At 46.7% G+C, this 18310-nt stretch overlaps 2 protein-coding genes across 2 annotated transcripts in view; both read right to left on the bottom strand.

Moving 5' to 3' along the window:
• LOC311236536 (CUB and zona pellucida-like domain-containing protein 1) overlaps window positions 1-18310 on the bottom strand; it is a 78135-nt gene that overhangs the window by 50462 nt on the left and 9363 nt on the right. The window lies entirely within an intron of this gene.
• LOC311237466 (CUB and zona pellucida-like domain-containing protein 1) lies at window positions 1798-17363 on the bottom strand. Its single transcript, XM_084325357.1, has 4 exons — window positions 17198-17363; window positions 16914-17010; window positions 16455-16647; window positions 1798-2306 (listed from the first exon to the last, which is right to left on the bottom strand). Exons 1-4 carry the CDS (start codon window positions 17311-17313, stop codon window positions 2167-2169), a joined length of 546 nt encoding a protein of 181 aa, XP_084181483.1. The 5' UTR covers window positions 17314-17363; the 3' UTR covers window positions 1798-2166.

The raw sequence follows: 18310 nt of genomic DNA, 5'->3' as shown, positions 1-18310 counted from the left end.
TCAGACCCCTCCTCTCCTGCTCAGATAGTGTAGTGGTTCAGACCCCTCCTCTCCTGCTCAGATAGTGTAGTGGTTCAGACCCCTCCTCTCCTGCTCAGATAGTGTAGTGGTTCAGACCCCTCCTCTCCTGCTCAGATAGTGTAGTGGTTCAGACCCCTCCTCTCCTCTCAGATAGTGTAGTGGTTCAGACCCCTCCTCTCCTCTCAGACTCAGATAGTGTAGTGGTTCAGACCCCTCCTCTCCTCTCAGACTCAGATAGTGTAGTGGTTCAGACCCCTCCTCTCCTCTCAGATAGTGTAGTGGTTCAGACCCCTCCTCTCCTCTCCTGCTCAGATAGTGTAGTGGTTCAGACCCCTCCTCTCCTGCTCAGACTCAGATAGTGTAGTGGTTCAGACCCCTCCTCTCCTCTCAGATAGTGTAGTGGTTCAGACCCCTCCTCTCAGACTCAGATAGTGTAGTGGTTCAGACCCCTCCTCTCCTGCTCAGACTCAGATAGTGTAGTGGTTCAGACCCCTCCTCTCCTGCTCAGACTCAGATAGTGTAGTGGTTCAGACCCCTCCTCTCCTGCTCAGATAGTGTAGTGGTTCAGACCCCTCCTCTCCTCTCAGACTCAGATAGTGTAGTTGTTCAGACCCCTTCTCTCCTGCTCAGACTCAGATAGTGTAGTGGTTCAGAGCCCTCCTCTCCTCTCAGACTCAGATAGTGTAGTGGTTCAGACCCCTCCTCTCCTCTCAGACTCAGATAGTGTAGTGGTTCAGACCCCTCCTCTCAGACTCAGATAGTGTAGTGGTTCAGACCCCTCCCCTCCTCTCAGATAGTGTAGTGGTTCAGACCCCTCCCCTCCTCTCAGACTCAGATAGTGTAGTGGTTCAGACCCCTCCTCTCCTCTCAGATAGTGTAGTGGTTCAGACCCCTCCTCTCCTCTCAGACTCAGATAGTGTAGTGGTTCAGAACTTCAGACCCCCTCCATCATGCCAGTCTTGCTCAAGATAAATTACTAAGGGGAGTGGATTATCATCTCTTTATTTACCAAAAATGCATGATGTAAATGAGGCATAATATGTCAGTGGTTTATTTCAACTGTGGTGTGTGTGTGTGTGTGTGTGTGTGTGTGTGTGTGTGTGTGTGTGTGTGTGTGTGTGTGTGTGTGTGTGTGTGTGTGTGTGTGTGTGTGTGTGTGTGTGTGTGTGTGTGTGTGTGTGTGTGTGTGTGTGTGTGTGTGTGTGTGTGTGTGTGAGTTAACACAGGCTACATAATGTTTATTTCATTGATTGTGGCTAAATAGATGGCCTCTTTCAGTTCATATGTAAATTGTAAGGTAGTTAACCCATATAGAAGTTTAGGTGACTATCTGAGCCCAGGATTCAGCCATGAAGTGAGAATAGCATAACATATCAACCAATGAGCATAATAAGAATAATTACATTATAGATAACATTGTCCAATAAACATAGCAAGAACATATTTTAATAAACACAAATCCTTGATTGGCAGACACAATGTCACTGGGCCAAGTCTGCCAGCGATCACACACTCCCAAATACAGTCACCCCAGGCACAGGAAGAGAGTACACAAGGCACTTGTAACTAAAATGGCTTCGGATATACTCCCAGTATAAATCAAAATAGAGATAATTGTTTAAGGTAAAGGAATACACAACTTATTTCCTCTCTCTTTCAGATGTAAAACCTGAGATGGTTTCCACTGCCTACCCGCCCCCCTCCCTCACTAATCGTATGTGAGAGCGCCAACATCAGCCAACCACCTTGGCACAAATAAAAGACATATATGGGCACATATATATGTATAATATGATTAGCACAACTGTTTTAAAGACAAAGAAACACCCACATTTCCATTTACACAGGTTTACATAGGTAATAATGAAGCATCATCGATTGTCATTGTTGCAAAAGATACAGGTTGAAACGACTGATTATAGATTTAAACATATCATTGATTACAAGTAATTTACTGAACTAATTTACTAAACTCCTTCTAACCATACAAAATGTCATTGCTTGCTAAAATTATACATGGTTTAGTCTTGTGTGGTCATACCTCTCAAATGTATGTCAAGAAACACAATTACTGATTGTTAATCAAATCTGACAATAGTATCTGAGAATGTTTCCCATCAAATTATTCCTCAAACGTAAACCATCCTATTTATTTTCAACTGATGGCATAGGTTGATATTTGACACTTGACATCTTGGTTTTGTAGATGACCACTGCACAGATCATGCCAACAGCAGCTAGAAGACATCCAGCCATGAATACCAGGTTCATGTTCAAATTGGTCACTAGAGGAAAGAAAAACACAAGTTCAGCTCAGTATCGTCAGAGGTCTTGAGAGTGCCAAGCAAAGCTAGTAAACAACCATTTTATTCTTGTTTCTAATTCCTGGTGTCCATAAGACAAGGTTTACAATTACCTGTGGTTTCATTTTATTCTTGTATTTTATTTTTTTTATTATTTTTTAAACAAACACATAAACAAACATGACAACACACGATAAGATATACAAGCATTAGTTGACAGTGCACATCCAATGAAATCACATTTTAGTTAATTGTCTTATACAGGATATACCCTTAATACCTGTTATCTAAAAACCTACACACATATGCTCTAGCTCGTACCCCCCCCCCCCTCCCGGACCCCCCATTGGATAAACCATCCATTTCCCCTCGCTCATAACCAGACATTACCATTATATGCTAGCTTTTATTTTCTCCACCACTTCTAACCACAATGTCATTTTGGATTCATTGAGACCCAAAATTCTTGCTGTAGATATTTCTTGATAGATCACATCGAGATATGTAATAATCCAGACCTTTCGGCAAATTTTTTCCGGTTGGAACCATCGTGATGCTATCAGCTTTTTAGCCACTGTGATACCCGATAAAACCAATCTCTTTAGCTGTGGATGTACTGCACACTCAAAAACATCATTCAGCAGTAATACAGAGGGGTGTACAGGTATATTCCAACACTTTGACTGCCGGAAAACGCTTTAAAGCATCATTCCCGGCCATGCTCAAGTTGCCGGAGGACGCTGTACAGCGTCCTTATATCAATATTTCAAAAATCTGCGATCGGATTCATATTTCCCCTCCGCTGGCCTGAGATCCACCAGGAGGACCCACTGAGCTCTCTGGCGGTTCAGGAGCGCCATCTGGTGGCCGATCGGCGCAATCGCCAAACAGGAAGTGCTATGGAGGTTGTGCTGGTCGACCATATTACTTCCGGGCACTCTGTTTGGCTCACGGGACTCGATCTCGACACAATACATAGCGATCGATTGCCAATAACTCGATAAACAACATGATTTGGACATATATACTATTATACAAGCTGGAAATGGACCCGATATTTCTACATACCATAATAGGTAAATGACTGTTCCACGCTCATCGCCCAACGGCGCGAGGAGGATACGGTAAGATTCAGCGTTATTTTTGATCGTATTCCATATAAACTGTTATGATGAACATATCACCCACACTAGATGAATGATATAACGCTGCCCACGGAATTATAAACGATCCCCCGCCCATCCGGTCATCATCAGATCATACGTAGATCATTCTAGAAGTACGTCCAATTGAAATTTTTTATATCGCCCCGATTGCCATCAAACTGTATTTCATCATCAATATAATGCATTTGGGGCTATATATCACGTTCTGGAGAAAGCTGCAGAAAGAGATGAAAACATACTTATACATTAGACCATACTTTACTATGAATATGTGAATGAAAAAGTTTAACGTTGCTACACAATGAACAATACATATAGGACTTTGAATGGGCCCTAATAATGGCAATGTAGCAATAGAATTTAAAAAGTTATAGCCCTGCAAAGAAGGGGAATTTCTCCATAGACAAATAGCGCTGGCAATCCACAGTCATTTTCCGGATTTCTGGCCGGCACCCATAGTGTTGAGATTTGATAATTGCTGGGTCACCTCTTTCCAGAATATCTTAACTGGTGGGCAGTCCCAGTACATGTGCATAAATGTCCCCTCGTCCCCATTTGTACATAAGGAGCATTTGGAGTCTTGTATAAGACCCTTTTTTTCAGTTTTATAGGAGTCAAGTATGTCCTGTGAATATAGTTAAGATTGATTTGTTGATGGTCCGGGTTCCTTGATGTGAGTCGAACATTTGCCCAGGCTTCTTGCCAATCAAAATCACTTTCCAGGTCTGGTATATCCCTCCTCCAGATGGAGTCTAGGTGGAGGGTTTCATACGAGGACGTTAGTAATTGATGATAAAAATCTGAAACAAAACCTCTCGATGTCTCTCTTTCATAGAAGAATTTGTGGTATCTGTGGTGTTCAATTGGTTTCTTTAATGGAACACCTTGAGTCTTCAAACATAACAATAACTGTATGTAAAAAAGATGTGTGGACTTGGTGAGATTACATTTTTTGCGTATTTCTTCATAACTACAAAAACCCTGTTTCATTTTATTCTTGTTTCTAATTCCTGGTGTCCATAAACAGTGATGCTACAGATTACTTGTAAAAATAATCTGATTACTGATTACTCATTTAAAAAGTAATCTAGTTACTTTACTGATTACTTGATTATCAAAGTAACTAGGTTACGAAGTCGTCGTCGTCCCCCCTGCTGCTGCCACAACATAAGAATGACAACAGTTTCTTTTTTTAAATAATGCTTTATTGAAAGTGCATAATGTCATAAATCATGATTGGCTGCTCAGACAGGTCATCATGAGATGTCATCAGCCATCAGTTGCCATCAGTTGCCATCCGCAAGTCACGCGTAACATGAATATCTCTCTCTCACTCTCACTCTCTCTCTCAAGTAGACACCATGTTACCTGTTACTTGTTTATTGCACAATGTTGTTTTTTTATTGGATTCTATTATATGTTGTACCACTGTATTGCACATCGTTGCGGGCAAGACCACCCGCATTTCATTGTATACTTGTATGCCGTGACAATTAAAACTCTTGACTTGACTTGACTTGACTTGACTTGAAGTAGCCAAATTACACTATAAAACTAACTGGATAGTTGATTTAACTTCATGCTGAAGCCATTCTAAAATCAGCTATAAACGTAAACATGTGTGTGAGGCTGTGAGCGTGCGTGCGTGCACGAGCGCATGTCCCATCTCTGGTCTAGCTGGCTGTACCCCTGGCTCTCTTATCATCAGCATTATGAGATAGTAATGCACAGCCACTTACATAATCAGATTACTGGCTTGTAAAAAGTAACAAGTTAGATTACTATTTACTGAAAAAGTAATCAGATTAGAGTAACTAGTTACTGGCATCACTGTCCATAAAACAAGGTTTACAATGACCTGTGGTTTCATTTAATTCTTGTTTATAATTCCTGCATGGTGTCCACAAGACAAGGTTTACAATTACCTGTGGTTTCATGTTATTCTTGTTTCTAATTCCCCCTATTCCCCCTACCTGGTTCAACTAAGTCGATCAAGAGTCCCATTATCCAGATTCAATTAACCCGATGTTTGAAGCCGGGATTTTCCTGTTCCTCGAAGGTGGATTCAGTCTCGTTAACTCAAACCAGACTTGAGACCCAGGATAAGTGCGCGCGGCCGCTTCAGTTGAAAAGCCAGCACGTATCGATAGCAGAAATCCTGATTTTCTAACGGCATTGATTGATTAATTGATTTAAAACTTTATTAACAGATTGCAGTACGGCTCAATAGCCTCGCCGACAAGTTAAATGCATAATCTATAGGCCAATTTTAAGTCCCTCATTACCCCAATCAATCAGATTATATTTCTTTAAACTTGCCTGCTGGCAGTAGGTTTATGGAATGGATAATCAAATGAGATCTTGCTAGCAAAAATAATTAGTTCAACTGTTATACAGAATAAGGATACGGCTCTCTTACCCATTGATTGATGTATGGTGGATGTTTTACTTATCTGCACTGTGGTGTGACGGTTTGTCCTTTTGACTTTCACGCAGACGACCGGGGTTCGAATCCCACTTCTTCTAGTCTTTTTCTTCTTTTTGCAATGTAGGAATAATTCAATTTGGTGCACGTTGAGAGCTATATAAAGAATGACATCCTCAATGCATGTAGATTTATAATATTTTAACTTAAAACTAGGCTACTTTTGCATATAATCATTAATATTATATTCCAAAAGAATTATATTGGAAACGCGGGGTTTCGAACTCGGGCCGTCGGGTTGACAGGTTTGAGCACTAGCCGTTGGACCACTGTGCCAGACGGGATATATCCATTGTATATCCATCAATGGACAAAGACCCGTGTTTCGAATATTTTTCTTTTGAATGAAGTTTTATTAACTTTATTCTCAAATGCATTAATGTGACGTCAACGGCTCATTCAATTTCTCAAATCCGTCAAACAGCGCATCTCATCAGACATTTTAATCCCAGTTACAATATCACAATAACGTGTGAGTGATGATACAATTCAACAATCCTCAGAGTCCTCGTAATTCATAATCCACAAAAACCACAATCCACTCATAGACACTTCAATTTTATGCTTGAATGAAACACAATCCGGGCGCTCCGTTAAGCAAATCTACAGCGGAGAATATATGAAACTAATCAGAGCCAAGACTGCTGGCTAGGCAGAGCGCCCAGGGACCCCTGAATAGGCAGGACCTGCTCTCGGAGTTCTTGTACAGCAGCCGCAGCCCTGTCTAGCTGTTGGCTGTGTTCCTTGGTTAACTCTATCTGGACTGCCAATGCTGTTCTGACTCTCTCTGTGTCGGCTGGGGTCGTCATGGTTGGATCGTAATGTTAGGGTTTGTAACCGACCCCAAGCGCAACGGCACAGAGAGAGTTGTTTCAGAGTTAGCCAAAAACAAGGGCGTGTTTATTCACAGAGTCACAAGATTGCATTAGGTGGAGAACAGAACAAACGGGGAATCTGGCATGTGAAGAATGTTTGCGGCTCTGCAGATTCTCCCAGAAGGTGATGGTGAGGAATTTGCCTGTGACGTCTGAGCCGCTCTGCAGATCCCCCCAGCATACACTCCAGGTGGAAGTGGAGAGAGAGAGAGAAATCCCAGTTAGCTCAGCGCACAATAGAAACAGAGAGGTGACTGATCCAAACAATATATCCAAGTGACTTGATCTTCGGTGTGATACACACAGTTAGCAGTGTCCAGAGAAAAAACAATACGGTAATCCAACGTGTAAATCCAACAACAAAAAATAGGTGAGAACAGTATAACAAAAACGGGATCTCTTCGGTGTTTCACAAACACACAAAAACGATTGATCCAAAAAGGACTGTTTCCAAAAACTCACCAGAGCGCAACGCGTAAAGCGGGCAGATAAACGAGGCGTAGCTTCGTACGGGGAATCAGGTTCTCCAACAGGGATACTTCACGAGAGTCCTGGGGAGCAACAGACAGCGACGGGAAAGAAAGGCAGATGCAGGGAATATTCAAAACGATCCAACATCGATATTAGGGAGATCAGGGTATATAAAGCCACGGGGCGCTAATGACAAGCTGTGACAGCTGCGGGATGAAATTGATCATTGCTCCAGAAGCGTGTGGTGGGGAGAGCACCAATCAACACGGCATCTTACAGGAAAGAAGCGTGAGGCGGGAAATGCAATTGATTAACAAAAATACCTTAAAGGAACGGAGCGAGTGGGTGGGGAGCGGACAAAACCTCACAATATCCCCGCGGGATTCACATTTGCAATGCGCCTGCAGCGTGTATCGCACTCCGAGCGCCGTATATGACGTGTGTTGTGAAGGATCAGATTAAACCGAATATATATATTTATTTATGGATATATATTTAATAGTATTTGTATATCGTTTGATATCCCTTGTATATTCCTTGTACATATACACTGAATATCCCTTTAGTCTACTAACAGCCCATAATAGTTTCATTCTCTCATTGGACAAGAACTTGGCGCCAGCAGCCAAGCCCCTTGGTTCAAGTTCAATCGTGCCGACGAACATGTCGTTACTAGCCCGGTTCCGCGTAGGAATACGTCTGGCGAAATACGAATGGTACTATTTGTTCACAGCGCATATATATATGGCGCAAGTAAAGTAGAACTTCCTTTTAGTCCCTTAGCCCTTAGTTCTTTACCCTCCAACCTAGTGGCAAGACGTTAAGCCTCACCCACGATACACGTGTGGTGCAGTATGGTCAATTTGGCCTCAGAATGGCATTGAGACATCGTGTGGATTAATAATTGAATTGTCATAGTTTGGCACTATACCGTCGAGTGGGACGTATTTCTATTAAGTTAATAATAGTCTATTATGTATGGTGCATCGTTCGGTTAGAGTTATAAAGTGAGCAGTACCCCCATCGTTTCCTCGCGTTATCTAGAGTCTTAACCAGGCTGGGCAGACCACGTGTGGTGCTTTCATCCGAGGAGTTCTGGGCTAGGACGAGTGGACCTGCACATTGGATTACCTTACCCGGACGACGGCAAGCCCTACACGGCTTGGATTATCTACTTGCTTTGGGTGCTTTGATTTATGCCATGGATAACAGCCAACACTGGTAAGTGTTGGAACTACCCCCCGAGAGGAGTCCAGGTGAGACAGCGCTCTACCCCGAGTGAGGTCGCCTCACGTCTCTTCGTTGTGGACCGGCAGCTACCGTCTACAAGAGGGCCCAGCTGTATTCATCTGTGGACCGAGGTTCTGTGGGCACCGTGTTCAGCACTCTGAATTCTCCCAAGAAATCGTTGGCCAGATGGGATATCGCCGGCGGCTCTCCTAACCCCCCCCTCTACTGACTTACAACCAGCGGGACCCCCTTTTAGTATATCCAGCTATAATCATTTAAGTACCATCGCTATAGTTCCCTAAAGAACCAGGTTGCATACTTGCTCCCTGCGTAACCAGAGATTGGACATTCAATGTTGATTTGCCTACGAATACTCATTTGCCTTACAAGTGCATTCAAATCATAAATGTCATTAAGTGAACGTTGTATATACCCTTTGCTATATAAAATATTCGATTTATACATTTGTGTGGACTTCGTTTCATGGTGGGAAAGTGTTCATCATATCTATATCATGTACTGTGTGGCCAGTAGTTAAAGTACATAATCGGTAGTGGTTTAATGATACCATACTTATCAATACAGTCAGGGAATTGTACCCCTCAGTTACAATTGGTCCTTCGAGCCGGAGGGTAACTAGTGTAATATTAATATAGTGTTATTAATATTGAAATGGCCTATGATGAACACTCCACGAAACGGTCCTCCTAATGTAGAACGCCCGCGGCGCAGACGACAGACACCTCAGTACTTAGAGGATTACGCTGTCAGTCAACTACCTAGCCTTCGACAAACGGTAAACGCGGTAAAAGTAGAAAGTAAAATTATATCTGACCTTAACGACCAGGTTACCCCGACCACAGAGGCCCTAGTGGGTTCTAATGTAACTGACCAAGCTCACGGTGGGGACCAGGAGGGAGCTGACATGCCTTTACCCCCCGCCAATACCGAAGAAGTAGTCCCCGACCAGCCCCGGGAGGAAGACAACCCTACAGAGAGAGAACTCTGCACGGAAGAAGAGGAGGAGAGCGCCGAGGAAATAGAGCTCCAGGACTCCCCAACGAGTACAGCCAGGAGCGGCTCACCTCTACAACCGTCTTCCCCCAGCGAAGCGGAGAGGATGCTATCACAGGCGTTCCTCGCCAGCCTGACAGCCTCTACCGAACGCGATCGACTTCAGGGTGAACGCGATCGACTTCAGGGTGAACGCGATCGACTCCAGACACAGCAACGGAGCGAAGAAGAGCGCATACGCCTGGAGATGAGACGCCTTCAGACGGAAGAGAATATGGCAAGAGACCGGGCCGACGCCCAGCGCGCCACTGCCGGTGCCCAAAGAGAAGCAGATCTCACCAAGCGCGAAGCCGAGCGCGACAGACTACAAGCGCAGCTAATGGAGCAGCTGATCCTCAAGGCAACACCCTCTCCCTCCGCCAGGGGTTCAAGGAACTCGTCGAGACAACAGTCAAGGGCAGCATCCCCTAACCGAGCAAGCGACCCTGAACTTGACCAACAGACCAAGCCTATACCCCCCGCAGACCCCCTTCCCCGACCGGTCCAAGCGAGACCCAGCTACAAGGAAGGAGCGGCATACACTGCGGAGAAGCTAAATAAACGACTACAGGATCTAGAGGACCTGATAGAAGAAGAAGAGGGAGAGGAGGAGAACCAAGCCCGACGACAGCACAGTACTCCACCGGACCAGGAGGTCCAGTACAGCCCAGGCTATACCCCCGCGGCGCTGCGCTACAGACCCCCGACCCTATTCACGGGTGAGCACGACGCACGACCAGCCCCGAGGAATAGCACCTGGACCAGCGGGCCATGGTACCCTGCCGGTACCAGCCCACAGAGAGGCGCAAGAGGAGACTCGCCTAGGAGGTCTCTCCCCCAACGCTCGCCGATGTATCAGCCATCCACGGCGTCATACATTGCCACACCGACGTTTCCAGACTTCACCTATGAGAATCGAGCACAGTACACGGAGCTCCGGATGTGCTTAGAGACAATGATGGTGGATGTCGCTGATGAACGCCACAAGTATGCAATATTACTGAAGCACCTGAAAGTACCGCGAGCGCACAATATAGCGCTAGCCTATGCCACCTCTACGACCCCATACACCGCGGCTCTAGCAGCGCTGGACCAGAGATATGGACGTATATGGGATTACGTAATCCAAGAGATAAGGCATATTGACCGCCTACCCCCAGCAACAGACAATCGCTCATTAGACGACCTGTCTATAAAAGTGCAGTCCCTGGTAGGGATGCTGGGAGCGCAACGGGAAAAGGGTATGCACGAGCTATACGCCAACTCTAACGTCGAGAGGATTTTAGAGAAGCTGCCACCCGCCAGACAAGAGCGCTTCAGGCGGCAGAGAGACCACCGTGATCCTAACGGTCCCGAACCATCCCTCCTCGATCTAGCCGACTTCCTGGCGAGAGAAGTCAGCAGCCTACGACTGGATACGTTCGGGCGGAGCACACCAAGCTCCAGAGAGGGACCCAGGAGAATAAACGATGGAAGAAGATCGGTGACTGTCATGCACCAATCAGAATCAGTACCGAGCAGTAAGAACCACAGTACCCCCTCGAGAAAAGAGAAGTGGAAGATGGTGTGCCCGTACTGCGAGAAGGAACACTGGCTGTCACAATGTGACCTGTTCACAAAGATGAATGCAGAAGAAGTGAGTCAATGGATAAAGTCCAACAGGCGCTGTTACCGATGTGCGCGCAATCAAATGGCAGCCGAGTGCCGCCTAAAGAAGAGGTGCAGTCGGTGTGACGGAGCACACCTAGATGTCCTACACGACAGTAACAGAAGAAAGCCTGCACCTGCACCATCGAGCAGCACCAAGGCAAGTGTCATGTACATTGACCCCGCCAGCAGCAGCGGCGCCCAAGTGCTCTTAAAGGTAGTCCGTGTAACATTGAGCTACCAAGATAAAGTCATGGACACTTACGCCGTCCTTGATGACGGGTCAGAGAAGACCCTTCTGCTCGCGTCCGCTGCGGCCCAGCTGGGACTGCGGGGGAGCGAGAACCAAATGACGATTCGGACAATAAGAAGAGATTTAAAGACGATAAAGGGCGAGAATGTCTCCTTCACTATCGCAGCAAGCGGGCAGCCAGAGCGACGGTATAGGATTACAAATGCTTTCACCAGCCAAGAAATAGGACTATCACAGTACACCTACCCCATCGCCAAGCTGATGGATAAATATGTGCACCTGCGTCAACTACCTATCCCGCTCATAGACGGCGCCACCCCGACCCTGCTGATAGGCTCCGACCATGCAGACCTCATAGTCCCGATAGACCGGGTCCATACAGGACCCAGAGGCTGTCCTGCAGCAGTCGAGACCCGCCTAGGATGGACACTACAAGGCCCCCTCGCTAAATCTCTCAACCGAACAGCAGCCACTAGCTGCCTCCACTCCAGAGTGACAGAAGAAGACACCACTCTCCTGCAGCATGTCGAGAGGCTATGGACACTAGAGACAATGCCCTTTAAGAACGAAAAGAAAGACATTCGTTCTAAAGAAGACATTTACGCCATAAACCTCCTCGAGCAAGGGACAAAGAGAGTCACAGTCGGCGGAGTGATGAGATACGCAACTCCACTCCTGAGGCGAGAGGGAATGCCCACCTTTCACGCAAAGAAAGACGCTACGGAGCGGTATCTATTGAACACAGAGCGGCGCCTAGCCAAAGACCCCGCTCAAGAGAGTGTGTACCGCGCTGAGATTGAGAAGCTAATCACAGCGGGACACGTAAAGAAGATTGACTGGCGACGCCGCGCGCTGCTCCGCGCCTCCCTGATCAAAGGCGGCTTTGATCTCAGGCAGTGGGCCAGCAGCGACCCGCACGTATTGCGCAGCCTCTCCCCCGCGGACAAGGCTGCCAGCAGCGAGACCTGGATGGCGACAATCCCAGGAGAAGCCCAAGAAATGACACTAGGACTAGTCTGGCGCTTCAAAACAGACTCGCTCCACTATAGACACAAACCCCTGACCACGGAGCAGGGAAGGTCGACGGCGATACCGACCACCAGACGGAGTGTGTACAGAACACTCGCCAGACAATATGACCCGTTGGGATGTATTCTACCTTACACCACCAGGGCAAAGATGATTGTACGAGCACTATGGGACAAGGACCAGGGCTGGGACGACCCAATACCCGCACACCTTGCCTCCACATGGAGAGAGTGGGAGACGGAGCTCCGCTCACTCCCAGGCGTCAATATACGCCGCAGCTACTTCCCACCCACAGTGAGGCCAGAGACATGCAAGATGGATCTACACGTCTTCAGTGACGCCTCCGAAGTAGCCTATGGATCGGTGGCCTACTTGCGTGCCCAAGAGAAGGGAGGAGAGATACACACTGCTTTCATCCTGGCTCGCTCAAGAATAGCCCCACGAAAGCAACAATCTATCCCGCGTCTAGAGCTCTGCGCAGCCCTAGCAGGAGCGCATCTAGCCACGTTAATCCAACGTGAACTCACCATTCCGGTGCACAGAACAATCTTGTGGTCAGATTCCACGACAGTACTCACATGGATCAAGTCTGATTCATGCAGATACAAGGTCTTCGTGGGAGTCAGAGTCACCGAGATTCAAGAGTTAACAGAAGCAGCGAGCTGGCGGTATGTGGACACCAAACACAACCCAGCTGACGTCATCACCCGGGGAATGTCCCTAGATGACCTCACCCGTCGCAACATCTACAGTGACGGACCCGAGTTCCTCAAGCTCCCGGAAGAAGAGTGGCCTACGCCCACCCCACGGGAAGCGAGTAAAGAGGAGGCTGAGAACAAGAAACCTATGTTCTGTGGACTGAGCACAGTCGCCTCCACAGACCCCAACATAGATGATTGCATTACCCTACAGAGTGCGCAGCTAAAGACATTCCTGTGGCACCACCCAGAGATGCAGCCCACTGCCGACATTTCAGCAGCTGACTACGAAGAAGCAGAACTTCTTCTACTACAACGAGCCCAGAGAGACTCGTTCCCCGATGAGCTAGACTGTCTACAGGGAGGAAAGCCCGTCCCATCAGACAGCAGATTGCTCCACCTGGCACCCGAGAGTGACGCCCATAATCTCATCAGAGTGGGTGGTCGTCTGCGGAGAGCCCCCGATCTACCGGATGACGTTAAGTACCCGATAGTCTTGAACAGCCGACACAAGGTCACAGAGCTGATCATAAAGAAATACGACGAGGATGTACACCACGCAGGAGCAGAGAGAGTCTTCGCGGAGATCAGACATCGCTATTGGATACTTCAAGGAAGAGAAGCAGTGCGACGCTTCCAGCGAACCTGTCTAGACTGCCGAAAGTGGCGCGCGCAGCCCAGCATACCCCGGATGGCTGACCTACCTCCCTGTCGCCTCCGACTCGGCGACAAGCCATTCCACTCCACAGGCATGGACTGTTTTGGCCCGTTGTACATAAAGAAAGGAAGAGGAACCGAGAAGCGGTGGGGTATTGTATTCAAATGCATGACCACCAGAGCGATACATATCGAACTCCTTCCGACCATGAGCACAGACTCATTCCTTATGGCCTTCCGAAGATTCACATCACGGAAAGGAAAACCGTCTACATTGTTGTCTGATCACAGGACAAACTTCAAAGGCGGAGAAAGAGAGCTGAGAGAGAGCTTCCAAGCTATGGGCCCAGAACTTAAGACCCACCTCGCTCCATCCCAGATTGACTTCCTGTTTAATCCCCCGAACGCACCCCACTTCGGTGGAACCTGGGAACGAGAAGTACGTTCTATAAAGACAGCCCTGTACGCCGTGCTTGGGGCCCAGACTGTAGCGGAAGAAGTCCTAATGACAGTCCTCACGGAGATCGAGGGAGTATTGAACTCCAAGCCCCTCGGTTACGTCTCAAGTGATGTAGCAGATGTCGACCCAGTCACCCCCAACACACTCTTGATGGGGCGGCTGGACCCCGCGCTACCCCAGACCATGTACAGGCCTGAAGAAGCGAACGGCCGAAGAATGTGGAGGTACTAGCTGACAAGTTTTGGAACAGCTTTCTACTCCACTACCTACCGTCTCTACAGACCCGCCAGAAGTGGGTAAAAGAGAGAGACAATTTGACAGAATATATATATTTATTTATGGATATATATTTAATAGTATTTGTATATCGTTTGATATCCCTTGTATATTCCTTGTACATATACACTGAATATCCCTTTAGTCTACTAACAGCCCATAATAGTTTCATTCTCTCATTGGACAAGAACTTGGCGCCAGCAGCCAAGCCCCTTGGTTCAAGTTCAATCGTGCCGACGAACATGTCGTTACTAGCCCGGTTCCGCGTAGGAATACGTCTGGCGAAATACGAATGGTACTATTTGTTCACAGCGCATATATATATATGGCGCAAGTAAAGTAGAACTTCCTTTTAGTCCCTTAGCCCTTAGTTCTTTACCCTCCAACCTAGTGGCAAGACGTTAAGCCTCACCCACGATACACGTGTGGTGCAGTATGGTCAATTTGGCCTCAGAATGGCATTGAGACATCGTGTGGATTAATAATTGAATTGTCATAGTTTGGCACTATACCGTCGAGTGGGACGTATTTCTATTAAGTTAATAATAGTCTATTATGTATGGTGCATCGTTCGGTTAGAGTTATAAAGTGAGCAGTACCCCCATCGTTTCCTCGCGTTATCTAGAGTCTTAACCAGGCTGGGCAGACCACGTGTGGTGCTTTCATCCGAGGAGTTCTGGGCTAGGACGAGTGGACCTGCACATTGGATTACCTTACCCGGACGACGGCGAGCCCTACACGGCTTGGATTATCTACTTGCTTTGGGTGCTTTGATTTATGCCATGGATAACAGCCAACAATGGTAAGTGTTGGAACTACCCCCCGAGAGGAGTCCAGGTGAGACGGCGCTCTACCCCGAGTGAGGTCGCCTCACGTCTCTTCGTTGTGGACCGGCAGCTACCGTCTACAAGAGGGCCCAGCTGTATTCATCTGTGGACCGAGGTTCTGTGGGCACCGTGTTCAGCACTCTGAATTCTCCCAAGAAATTGTTGGCCAGATGGGATATCGCCGGCGGCTCTCCTAACCCCCCCCTCTACTGACTTACAACCAGCGGGACCCCCTTTTAGTATATCCAGCTATAATCATTTAAGTACCATCGCTATAGTTCCCTAAAGAACCAGGTTGCATACTTGCTCCCTGCGTAACCAGAGATTGGACATTCAATGTTGATTTGCCTACGAATACTCATTTGCCTTACAAGTGCATTCAAATCATAAATGTCATTAAGTGAACGTTGTATATACCCTTTGCTATATAAAATATTCGATTTATACATTTGTGTGGACTTCGTTTCATGGTGGGAAAGTGTTCATCATATCTATATCATGTACTGTGTGGCCAGTAGTTAAAGTACATAATCGGTAGTGGTTTAATGATACCATACTTATCAATACAGTCAGGGAATTGTACCCCTCAGTTACAACGTGCATTATTTTATTTAGGACAAAGTAAATCTATAGGCTGAATATGATTTATTATCAGCATTTAGTTCTATTATTATACATTTCAAAAGCCCCCTCTAGGAAAACGAAGCACAGAAACATAATTCAGAATGGTATAAATGGGATCTCTAGACTGTGAGAATCATTTCAGGAAGCGAGCTGTCATTTATTTGCGGGGGCGTGGCCATGGTTCATCCGGCTAACTGAAGTTAACCCTGCTCTCGACCAGGCTCAAACTTTTTGATCTGTTGTCATGGTGATTTAGACAATCGAGCGTCGGGGAACAGAAAGGTCCGGCTTAAGTCAGGCTATCCTGGAAATTATCCGGCTAACTCAGTTAGCCAGGTACGGGGAACGGGGGTGTCCATAAGACAAGGTTTACAATTACCTGTCGTTGCAGACGTCTTTCTCAAGCGCAGGGGACCCTGGGAAATGAAGTGGCTTGTAGTCTGGATGGCGGCCTCTCTCTTGCCACGATGATGCTGCCGACCATTAGAAGAAGGAGAGCTGGTGCATCCCTGAGAGCACCTGGAGTTGGGCTCCCCAGCTTCACACACCATGACCGTACAGCTGATGTAAACCTTTAGTGGGCGTCGGTAAACCATCAGACTCACAGTAAATGCAGAAGGACTCTCTGAATTTGATTTCAAAGATAGATCTACATTTTATGAAAGCAGAGTTGAGGGCAGACCACAAAAAGAAAAACTTCAAGCTGAAACCATTAGATTGAGCAATCATAGATATCACAGCATATAGGCTATTTGGTAGCATGATGGATAGTTTTTAACTAAAATGACAATTTCTATGTAGTCATTTGCGCCATCATATCTACAGAAAATGTATTTACCTGGTCATACAATCCAATGAATTTGAAGGCCTCCATTCCGAACCTGAAATATTTCGGGCTGGACGGATAGACTTCAACCGTCTGGTCGATGATACACCTGGTAAAAGGAAAACAAAATTCATATTGGATGTTCAGTCCTTAGAATTGGTTTTACTTACACAAAACAGTTGAAAGAAAGATGTTAGCCTAAATAACGAGTCTATTAGGGACATTCTAACCTAACAACATGACACTGACTTTCATAAACAAAACAGTAGTCCATCAGTTACTGTATCTGTATTTACCCATTTTCTATGATGGGGTAGACTGGCGAGTAGTTGGGAGTATCATATGGTGCAGCACTGCAGGACTCCACAAACAGCTCGGTTTCGTTGAGTGTAGACGTGGCATCTATCTCCATGTAAATCTTTTCCCCCACATCAAACTCCAATGGGTAGTCACTGGGATCAATTATTGGGCTAAAATGGTTGTTGCGGAAAAACTCGAACTGGTAGGTGAATGTACCAAAGCCTTTCTCCTTGAACGTGACATTGCTCCTGTGCGCCTATTGCTTATTAACAGCGGAGCAGTGCTGCCGTTGCTTCCGCGTTTTCCCTGATTGGCTGCGACACGCCCCGCGGCAGGCGCGGCAACCGCAGAGCGGAGCGGCAGAGCTAGCGGAGCGGCAGAGCTTGCGGCATTATGTAACCGCCCTAATCCGCCATGATTTTCATTCGAAGCTCAGCTCACCTGGCAGCGCAGCGGTCCTGAGGTCCGTTGTTGACAAGTTCAAATCCCATCAAATTTTCTTTTTTAACGTGTATTCTTTCGCCGGTTAAGGTTAAGCATGGTTAAGGTTAAGGTTAGGCATTGTTTCGGAGTTGGTTAAGGTTAGAACGGTTAAGTTTAGGCGCTGTTAAGGAGCTGGTTAAGGTTAGAGTTTGTCTTAGAGAATGGCAATAGACAGCCTATTTCCGCATTGCCGCTCTCTCGCGCTGCCGCGGTCACATGGTCAAATTGTCACATTCTTGCACTCCTCCGCTGTTAAAAAGCAACACGCCTCCTGTGCACGGAGAAACTCAAGGACACATTTCCCCGCTTGCTGTACTGGCAGCAGAACTTCACTTCCACATGGTGTCCCCTGGTGATGATTTCATTGATGTTGTTGTCAATGCTGGTGATTTCATTCCTGAAGTGAAGGCTATCGTCATCCTCCTGCAATGAAAGAAGTTATTCACGTAAGCAGTGCTTATGGTGACTCTGCTGCTGAACAGAGCAACGCTAATCGTAGCTGCCATGTTGTCCCAGGCCCTGGGCCTAGCAGGTTCTTCTAATGGCCCATAGACTTTATTTTTTTTAACCTTTATTTACCCAGGGTAGGTTCGCTGAGCACAGATGCTCTTTTTCAGGAACGCCCT

This window comes from Notolepis coatsorum, assembly GCF_963971535.1.
Source record: "Notolepis coatsorum genome assembly, chromosome: 11".
Classification (NCBI taxonomy): domain Eukaryota; kingdom Metazoa; phylum Chordata; class Actinopteri; order Aulopiformes; family Paralepididae; genus Notolepis; species Notolepis coatsorum.
This window is presented reverse-complemented; position numbering and strand designations above follow the sequence as displayed.